Source organism: Grammomys surdaster, unplaced genomic scaffold (assembly GCF_004785775.1).
Source record: "Grammomys surdaster isolate TR1022 unplaced genomic scaffold, NIH_TR_1.0 187, whole genome shotgun sequence".
Classification (NCBI taxonomy): domain Eukaryota; kingdom Metazoa; phylum Chordata; class Mammalia; order Rodentia; family Muridae; genus Grammomys; species Grammomys surdaster.
This window is the reverse complement of record NW_021604632.1, coordinates 8,261,312-8,272,012: the sequence shown is the minus strand read 5'-3', so window position 1 is coordinate 8,272,012 and position 10,701 is coordinate 8,261,312. Positions and strand designations below refer to the sequence as shown.

At 46.3% G+C, this 10,701-nt stretch overlaps 1 protein-coding gene across 1 annotated transcript in view; it reads right to left on the bottom strand.

Moving 5' to 3' along the window:
• Positions 1–1,789: 1,789 nt before the first annotated feature.
• Positions 1,790–10,701, bottom strand: part of Nqo1 (NAD(P)H quinone dehydrogenase 1) — a 13,865-nt gene continuing 4,953 nt past the window's right edge. Inside the window, exons 2-6 of the mRNA XM_028768698.1 lie at positions 6,211–6,375; positions 6,007–6,137; positions 5,454–5,567; positions 3,899–4,000; positions 1,790–2,118 (exon numbers count right to left, since the gene is read on the bottom strand). Coding sequence (XP_028624531.1) covers positions 1,813–2,118; positions 3,899–4,000; positions 5,454–5,567; positions 6,007–6,137; positions 6,211–6,375 — 818 coding nt within the window. The 3' untranslated portion in view covers positions 1,790–1,812. The remainder of the gene's footprint in view (positions 2,119–3,898; positions 4,001–5,453; positions 5,568–6,006; positions 6,138–6,210; positions 6,376–10,701) is intronic.

The following is a 10,701-nucleotide window of genomic DNA, read 5'->3' as shown; positions in this document are numbered from 1 at the left end:
TTTTTTTTTCCCCTTTTGTTTTTTTTTTTTTTTTTTTTTTGAGACAGGGTTTTTCTGTGTAGTCCTGGCTGTCCTGGAACTCACTCTGTAGACCAGGCTGGCCTCGAACTCAGAAATCCGCCTGCCTCTGCCTCCCAAGTGCTGGGATTAAAGGCGTGCGCCACCATCGCCCGGCCTCAGTGTGCATTTCAAGAATTTAAATTGAGTGACTAGAGAGAGGTGATGCAACATGCAACATTTAGAAGCCCTTGCTGTTCTAGCAGAGGACCCAAGCAGAGTTCAGTTCTGAGCACTTCCATCAGGGGGCTTACAAGCACCCATAACCCCAGCCAGGAGATGTGACTCCATCTTCCAGTCTCCACAGGCATGCCACGCTTGTGTGCGTATACACCTAAATAAAACTTAATTTCATGCGCCAAAATTGGGAACTGAGAATGTAGTCCAACAGTAGGGTGCTTGTATCACATTTGTAAGACTATTCGTTATACACCAACACACACACACACAGGGAGAGAGAGAGAGAAAGAGAGAGAGAGAGAGAGGAGTCTTAAAATTATTTACTATAAGACCTACATGATATCCACACAGCTCATTAAGCTGGATGTAATTATGGGGCTGGAGAGATGGTTTCACAGCTAGGAGCGGTTGCTGCTCTTGCAGAGGACCTGAGTTTGGTTCCCCAGCACACACTTCGAGTGGCTCACAACCACCTAGAATGCCAGCTCTGGGTGCTAGAAGACCCTCTTCTGGAGTCTGTGGGCACTTGTCCACATATATTCACAAACACTCAGGGACACACCAGAGAATCAAAAATAAAACAGATCTATAAAAACAAACAAACAAAAAAGGAATATCATTGGTTTCGCAATATAACAGAAAAACCTTCCAGACATTCACTTGTATTTTTGCTTTGGTAGAGGGCTACTGGTTTTCATTTTGGCATTTAGGATTTATTTTTATTTATTTGGCTGCATGTATGTCTGTGCACTGTGTGCATGCAGTGTCTGCAGAAGCCAGAAGAGGGCACTGGATCCTTTGGAACTGGAGTTAGAACCAGCTGTTAGCCTTTATGGAGGTTTTCTGCAAACAAGTGCTCTTAGCTGCTGAAGCTACCTCTCCGGGTCAGCAGGGAGGCTATTGTTTTTAAGTATTGAAGGGCTTAAAGGCATGCACCACCATTTGAAGTGTGATGTATTCATTTATTTTGACAAAAAAAAAGAGGAAGAAAGGAAGGAAGGAAGGAAGGAAGGAAGAGCAAGCCGGAGACCTGTGTTAGTATTCAGTTCCCAGGATCTGAGTGTGCTGTGTACAAGACAGAGGAGAGCTGGAGAGCAATCCCCCTGGGCGGCATGTCAGTCACTGCACAGTAATTGAAACCAGGATGTATCGTAAACAGGCTTTAGCTAAGTGCTAACTAACTGCTAAACAAGTTAGTCCCTCGGTCATTGTTTTCTTTGAGCAATTCCCTTCTGCCCTAAACCACAGGGAGGTAATTAAAGGCAACCAATCAATGGAGGATTGGGCGCCATCTAGTCAGGGCTAGCCTAAGGAAAGGGCGTATATGGCATAAATGACTTAGAAGAGTATTTTCCAGCTCGCTTCTACCCCTTTCCCTGATTCATTTCCCACCTGAGGCCCCTAATCTCACTTGGTTCATTTTGCAGTCACAGCCACGGGAGAACTATCCAAATATGATGATGTGAGCTTCTCCTTTTCCTAGCCTTGTGGATCGAAGGGGAAAAATGAAAGCAAGTTAGGCAAGCTGGGAAAAATGAAACCTGGGTCTAACTACATGTTAGAAAAATACATATCTTATTTTTTAGCTTTGATCTGGTTGTCAGCCGGAATGGACTTGCCCAAGTGATGGCCCACAGAGAGGCCAAACTTGTTGTTTTTCTGCTCCTCTTGAACGTCTTTTTTCAGTAAGAATCCTGCCTGGAAGTTTAGGTCAAACAAGCTGCTTGGAGCAAAATAGAGTGGTGTCTCCTCCCAGACAGTCTCCAGACGTTTCTTCCATCCTTCCAGGATCTGCGTGCGGGCATCTGGTGGTGTGTGGCCAATGCCGTAGACCAGTTGAGGTTCTAAGACCTGGAAGCCACAGAAATGCAGGATGCCGCTCTGGAGAGAAACAGAACACAGATAAGTCACAGGAGTTAAGTCTGTACTGTAAATGGGCATCAGAAGTTGATCTGGGGGCTGGAGAGCTGGCTCAATGGTTAAGACTTATTGCTCTTTCAGAGAACCCAGCTTGGTTCCCAGCACCCATTGGAGGGACTCACCTGTCACTCCATTTCTAAGGGATTGGATGACCTTTTCTGAACTCTGTGGGCACCCACAAAATTGTAGCATACACACCCAGAGCAATAAAATAAATAAACAGAAATCTGAAAAAAACAAAAGCTTTGCAGCTGGAGAGATGCCTTGGTGTTTTAAGAGCTTTGGCTGCTCTTCCAGAAGACCTGAGTTTGATTTCCAGGCCCTACATGGTGACTCACAACCATCTGTAACTGCTGTTCCAGGGAACCCAGTGTATAATCCTGGCCTCCATGAACAACACATATACAGGGTACACAGACAGTGTATAATCCTGGCTTCCACGAACAACGCATATACACGGTACACAGACAGTCGGCACAACTCATAAAATAAAACTTAAATTTAAAAAAAAAACCAAAAACCTTTGAAGAGGGCGATTTGGGCTTGCAAATGGGAGAAAGTGCTGTCAGAGGCCTGAGGTGCCCTGGGGAATTGACACAGGTCCTTCTCTTACCTTCCACCCGCTCTCCCTAGCTGTTACCTGGCTCAGCCTCCTTGGCAGAGTTTGAATGAGTAAAAACCTTGAAACTGTGCCAACCTGGATCCTCTGCCAAAAGAGCCGGAAATTGTATTCCATTAGGGAGACCATTTGCTCCTTGGCACTGGCGCATGCGAGGGCGCGCGCATGCGCAGTTTTCTGCCTCTCCACAGGACGAGCTCAGTCTTTACAAATGGTCTTTCCAGTGCCCATCTCGCTCACTCCCCTCTGCAGCCCCAAATTCTGGGTGGATATAATCCTCCGGGTCTAAGGACCCCGAAGCCCACCTCGAAGCTCAGTGAACTTGATTCTTGTCCTGGGAAGCCAGATATGGCAGTCTAAGCCCTAAACCCAGCACCCAACGGGTTGAGGCAGGAGAACCCAGAACCTATGTAAAAAAGTGAATGGAGCAGGGTGGTGGTGTTGGTGCAGGCCGCCTTTAATCCCAGCACTCAGGAGGCAGAGGTAGGTGGATCTCTGACTTTGAGGCCAGCCTGGTCTACAGAGTGAGTTTCAAGACAGCCAGAGCTATATGGCTATACAGGCAAACCCTGTCTCAAAAAATCCAGTATATATATTTATTCACATATATTCATCCATATAAACATAAACATACACACACACACATCCATATACATATATATGCAGCAACATGAATCTGCAATCCCAGCATGCCAAGGCAAGATGAGAGGCAGAGACAGGAGAACTGCCCAGAAGCTCAAAGCTTGTAAGCTTTGACCACACAGTACTACAAAAGACAAGGAAATCCTGGTATCAACAAGGTGGAAAGGGAGAACGGACTCCCAAAAGTTAACCTCTGATACACACACACACACACACACACACACACTATCGCACAGGCACACACATACATGTGCACACACATACACACAAGCGCATACATGCATGCACACATACACACAGGCACACACACATTTTTTTTTTCATCGCACAAGCTCCTGAAGGAAGCTCAGGAGCGGCTGTCCTGTTGCCAGCCTATTCTCCTCACACCTCAGGTCAGTTTTTAGTTACTGTCTGGAGGTTTGGACTCCGAGGAAAGCTCAGCTAACAAACTCCTCTGGAAGTTCACCGACAAGGCGCTACCTGAATTGGCCAGAGAATGACGTTCATGTCCCCGTGGACACCCTGAAGGGAGTACATGGAGCCGCTGCCCCCAGTGGTGATGGAAAGCAAGGTCTTCTTATTCTGAAAAAGAAAACAAGTGTCACTGGCTCCTCTCCTGGGTCCCAGTGAGTTAATGAACAGGGGGTCCCCAGGGAGAAGGACAAATAAGGCCACCCTATCGGTGCTATTATCTCAGGCTTTGGGTCCTCTGTCGCCTCAGGATGACTCTGCACATGTTCCAGCTGTGGCTGTGGATAGCCATGGCCAAAGCACAAATAATCACTCAAGACTTTAGGAGACAGCTGGGTATGGTGGCTTCAATCCCAGCAGTGCTCAGGCGGTAGAGGCAGGTGGGTCACTCAGTGACTTCCAGGACAGCCAGGGCTACATAATAAGACCCTGTGTCAATTTTTATTAATTTAATTTTAAAAAAAGTTGAAACTGGAGAGATGTTTCAGTGTTTAGAAGCCCTGGCTGCTCTTTCAGAGGATCCAGGTTCAATTCCCAGCACCAAGATGGCAGCTCACAACTGTAAATCCTGTTGCAGGGGAATCTAATGCCCTCCTTCAGACATACATGCAGGCAAAACACCAATGTATGTAAAATAAAAATAAATGTTTAAAAATCTATTTTTTTAAAAAGTCACAAGATAGATCTTGTCACTATTTGGCCTCCAAACAACAAAGATTCTTTTTCCACTTTTATGTTTTATTCTGACATGTAGCCCAGGCTGGCCTAAAACTTACTAAGTAGCTGAGGGTAGCCTTGAACTCCTGGTCTTCCTGTCTGTATACCCAAGAGGGATTTCAGATGTCTGTCACCAAGTCAGTAAGATTTTTCCATTTTATTTTTACTATGGAAAAATCTCAAGCATGAAAGGACAAGGGTAATAGGGAAAAAAAATCTACCACACAGCTTGAAGGCTGGTTTATCTGTCCTATGCCAGCCACTCATTAATCCCCTCAACACTGACTTTTTTGAGTTTTTTTTTTTTTTCTTTTCTGTAACACTTTAAAACAAAGTCCAAAGGCTGGTGAGATGGCTTCGCTGGTAAAGTCACTTGCCACCAAGCCTGACAACCTGATCAAGTCTGATCTCCCATCAGCAACTTGTCCCCTGACTTCCACATACACACTGTGGCAGGCATGTGTCCCTCCCACATCCATGAGTAAATACCAGTCCGTATAGATGGGGTGGGGGTTAAGAGCCCTGGCTGTTCTTCAGAAGACCCAGGTTCAGTCCCCAGCACCTCTGGCAGCTCACAACTGTCTTGTAACTCCAGTTCCAGGAAGATGTGACCCCCCCATTTTCTGGACTCCTCAGCCACTCCACACGTGGTTCACAGATATGGAAAACAGGCTAAACACCCATATACATAAAATAATAAGTAAATATATAAAAAGAAATCAAGCAAATCCAAAACATCCTGTCATTTGATTTATAAGAGCTATACAATGTGTCCTCCCTGGTCTTAAAGTTCCATCTGTGTTCTCAGGGCAGAATCTACTCAAGAAATACCCAACGGTTCACTTACCTGGAAAGGACCCTTGTCATACATGGTGGCATAAGTGTAGGCAAATCCTGCTACGAGCACTCTCTCAAACCAGCCTTTCAGAATGGCGGGCACCCCAAACCAATACATTGGGAACTGTGGGGCAGAAGACCAAGAAGTCAGATCAGGGTCCTTTCACACTTACCCTTCCCCTGTGGCCAGGAAGAGTTTAGGTGCTGAGCAACTGTCTACAGTATCACCATAGGGCACCTTTGCCCTTGTCATTTCCTCTGGAAAAGCTAAATGGGGGTGGGGGGTCAGGGATAAGGGGAAGGGCCTTGTTCCCTTAGTATGAACTACTTTGTGAGGCTAGGGCTGCAGGATTGCTGAATGCCAAGAAGCCAGCCTGAGCAGGATAACACACACACACACACACACACACACACACACACAAATAAAGGTAAATACACAAAGCACTTCAGCTCAGCCGCATACCCTCTGACTGACGTCACTTAGAATGCAGAGGGCTCCAGGACAAAAAAAGGACAAAACACCCCAGACACCGCTTTCTTATGATTTCTGTCCTATGTGATACCTGAAATATCACCAGGTCTGCAGCTTCCAACTTTTTCTGTTCAGCCACAATATCTGGGCTCAGGCGGCCTTCCTTATATGCTAGAGATGACTCAGAAGGATACTGAAAGTTCTCCGCGTCCTTCAGATTCCCTGTTGGGAGGCAAGAGGGACTGAGGCTGGGCCACAGGGTCCGGCACCGTCAATGGAGAGGGACGGTTCTTACCTGTGATGTCGTTTCTGGAAATGATGGGGTTAAAGTTCATAGCATAGAGGTCAGATTCGACCACCTCCCATCCTTTCTTCTTCAGAGCCTCTACCGCAGCCTCCTTCATGGCATAGTTGAATGATGTCCTCTCTGAATGGGCCAATACAATCAGTGCTCTTCTTGCTGTTTAGACATATGTGAGGCATGGAAGGAAAATCCAAACAGGATGGGTGAGTCCCTAATCTAAAGGGCTTGGCATCAGACATGTTTCCCACCTTAGTTTCTCAGAGTGGGGACCAGTGGCTAGCATTATCAGCTAAATGTCTCTAATCTGATAATCTAAAGTTCAGGCTGATGAGATGGCTCAGCAGATAAAGACACTTCCTGTCAAGTAGGATGTCCTGAGGTTGATCCCCAGGACCCACATGGTAGGAGAGAACCAACTTGAAGTTATCCTGAGCTCCACAATGACCTCCTCCCATTCCCCCCTCTCTTTAAATGTGATTAAAAAATTTTTTTAAAAAATCTTAAGTCCAGCCAGGTAGTGGTGGCGCACGCCTTTAATCCCAGCACTTGGGAAGCAGAGGCAGGAGGACTTCTGAGTTCGAGGCCAGCCTGGTCTACAGAGTGAGTTCGGGACAGCCAGGGCTATAAAGAGAAACCCTGTCTCAAAAAACCAAAATAAATAAATAAATAAATAAATAAATAAAAAATAAATTGTTGTAGCTGATTAATCCACTCTATGTCCCTGGCAACCCAGCCGCTGTGCAAGTTCCTTGCTAGCTGCCCCATTGCTCTGGATTCTCGAATCACACACACACACACACACACACACGCACACACACAGTCTGCATCCCACCTAGGTCAGGATCCCCGACTCCTACATGTTGGCAGTCTCTTTGTCCAGCACTTCTCAGGCCTGATCCTTCTGCTTCCCCGGCATGGCGGTACTAAATCCTCCTCCTTCCCCGGGTTCCCTTGCCTCTGTCTCACGCCCAGCCATTGGTGGCCAGCAACTTTATTTACTAATCAGAACCAGCTGGGGGCAGGGACCCTCAGCGTCTTACACGCAGATGTGTAGGTTTCCGGTAATTTGGGGATCTGAATTAACACAAGTAGTATCAGAATCAATCCACAACACAGAGGGCTCCAAAATAAATCCAAAATATTTTGAACATCATGTCAGCACTCAAAAAAGTTTCCCAGGTGTGGTGGTGGTGCACCCATTTAATCCCAGCATTTGGGAGGCAGAGACAGGCGAATCTCTGTGAGTTTGAGTCCAGTTTGAGTTCCAGAAGAGCCAGGGCTACAAAGAGAAACCCTGTCGCGAAAAAACAAAAGCAAAAAGTTTCCCAAAATGCCAGATGTGGTGGCACACACATTTAATCTCAACACTTGGGAGGCAGAGGCAGGTGGATCTCTGAGCTTGAGGCCAGCCATGACTTCATATGGAGATCCTGTCCAAAAATGTTATTTTTATTTTTATTTTACTTTTTTTGCAGTTGAAGAAAAGTGGGCTTTTTTTGGGGGGGGGGAGTGTAAGAAAACATACATACAGCAGGCACATAGAGAAAAAAGACTCTCAGCAAAGCATGGGGTGGGGGTGGGTGGGTAGAAGGGGCCTTGGAAAGCTTAAACTGCCCCCCATCTAAAAAGTTAAAGAAAAAAAATTATGGCTGAGAGTGTAGCTCACGGTAGAATGCTTGCCTAGCTCCTGGCTCCACCCTTAGTAGCATTTTAGAAAGCGTCCGATCTTAGAGTGCCACTGATGTCAGCTTTTCTATCTGTATCAACCAGCAAAGCTTCGGCAGCCAGGAAGCCAGGGATCATAAGGGAAGACGTGATAAGTGGCAGGTTATTGGAACCCATTTGTCTTAGTTTACTTAGTGTCTTAGTCACTGTATCAAGACTAGGGTAACTCTTAGAAATTTAACTGTGGACTTGCTACAGTTTCAGAGGGTTAGTCCATTATCATCATGGCAGCATGGCGGCACTCGAGAGTGGAGCGGTGGCTGAGAGCTACACCCTGATCCACAGGAAGAGAAAAAGGGCAACACAGGGCCCGACTTGGGCTTTTTGAAACCTCAAAGCCCACCGGGAAATGATACACTTCCTCCAACAAGGCCACGCCTCCTTATCCTTCCAATAGTATCAATCCCTGGTGACTATGCATTCATGTATGCGAGCCTGTGAGGACCATTCTCATTCAAACCACCATCCTTACTGTTGCTATAACTGAACACCACAGACTAGATGGTTATAAAAAACTGGGGAGAGGTTTTTTTGGTCCACAGCACTAGAAGTTGGAAGGAGGGGAGACGGCACCCAGTGAAGGCCTTCTTGCTGGTGAGAACGCTGAAGAGTCCTAAGAGTTCTGGGTAACACAAGGCAAGAGAGGCGGATTCAAGACAGCGCGATACTGGCTCTTACAACACTCCCATTATAAAACAATCTCTCCACACACTAAACGACAGATCATTTCTGATGACGGAGCCATTTTGACCCAATCACCTACCCTGTGAGAGAAGGGTCTCACATAGCCGAGGCTAGTTTCAAACTCACCGTGTAGTAGAGGATAACCTTGAACCCCTGATCGTCCTATCTCTACCTCCCAAATGCTGGGACCTCCATGGCCCACACCAGCCACCTCGTTAATATCTCACTTAGTTCTTCCTCTTAATATGGCCTCATAGTGATTAAATTTCAGTGTGTCTGTCTGTGTGTGTGTGTGTTCTTATACATGTGTGAGTACATGTGTGTACACATGGAGGCCAGAAGACAGCCTTGGATGTTGTTTCTCAGGCTCCTTCTACCCTGTTTGAAACATGATCTAGCCTGGAAGTTTCCAAGTAGGCCAGGATGGCCGCCAGCAAGTCCAGGGACATTCCTGACTCTGTTTCCCTACACTCTAACTATAAGCTGCCACACCAGGCTTTTCTAAAGAAAACATAAACGAACCAAAAAAAAAAAAAAAAAACCCATGGGTTCTAGGGATCTGAACTCAGGGCTTCATGCTTGTAGCACTGAGTCCACTGCAGCCATAAATAAAGGAGCCAATGAATGAGGCTAGCCATGCACTTGAACTGAGCTTTCGTTTTGCATGCTTTGGTTCTGGCTTCATGGCTTGAACATAGAATGCCCCCCACAACTAGGTTTAGTAGTTCATATCTGTGATCCCAGCGTTTTGAGAAGCAGAAGCAGGAGGATAATAGGTTCTAGTCCAGCCTGAAGGGCAAAGCAGACCTGTCTAAATAAATAAATAAATAAACAAACAAACAAATAAGCAAGCGCTGGAGAGATGGCTCAGTGGTTAAGAGCACTGACTGCTCTTCCAGAGGTCCTGAGTTCAATTCCCAGCAACCACATGGTGGCTCACAACCATCTGTAATGGCATCTGATGCCCTCTTCTGGTGTGTCTGAAGACAGCTACAGTGTATTCGCATATATAAAATAAATAAATCTTTAAAAAAAAATTGGAAATTTAGTCCCCAGCCTGTGGTAGTACTTTAGAAGGTGGCAGAACTTTGGAAACAGGGGTTGGAGGCTGAGGTAGGGGTAGGGTTGGTTGGAAGTAGTGAGTCCCTACGGGTATGATTCTGAAGATTAGATCTGGTCCTCTGGGTGTTTGTTTCTCTCCCTGTCTGCCATGAGATGAGGGGCCTCTACCACAAACTCAGGGACCCCCTCTGCTCACAGCTATGCAAAGTAACTAGTAAAAATGGAAAGAGGCTCCTTCTCCTCTTCCTCCTCCTCCTCCTCTTCCTTCTCTTCTCCTTCTCCTTCTTTTTCTTCTTATTTTCCTCCTCTTCCTCCTTCTCCTCCTCCTCTTCTTCTTCCTCCTCTTCCTCTTCTTCCTCCTCCTCCTCTTTCTCCATGTGCCTCTTTCTCTTTCCCTCTCCCTCCCCTATTCCTCCCTTCCCGTGGTGACTTCTCTGGCCTTGGTCCTTGGGGGCCAGTGAACTCGCCCACCTGACAGCAGCTTCCCAATTAAAAAAAAAAAAAAGATGGAAAAGGGGTAAAGTTGTCAAAGCCTCAAGACCCGAGTGTGAACACGGTGAACAATGCTTTGGGGAACTGCGGGAGAGGCCCCAGGAAGAGGCAGAGGGCCTTTTACCTCACATGCACTTTGTTCCCTGGATCGTTCTTAGATGTGGCTTCGTGCCTCCTGTGACAGACGCTTACATTCGATTTATAAGACATGTTTATTCTTGTTGGATGTCGTAACACAGCTATAGAACCCAGCGTGGTTGAAAGGATTTGCAGAGTGCTGTCTTTTGAATACCCTGAATCTAGACATGGCCTTCTGTCTCGCTTCCATGATTTCCCAGATATGATCCATACTACATGCCAGGCAACTGTGTTTAAACTGGACTATCCTGAGAAAGTTCTGGGGAAGGGCTGCTCTGCTAATAGTTAGTATGTGCTTACTGGAGTTTATTTTTACATGTTTTTCTAAACTCACCCTTCCTTGGGTCTCTGCTTTCTGTGTTACATACATATACATATACA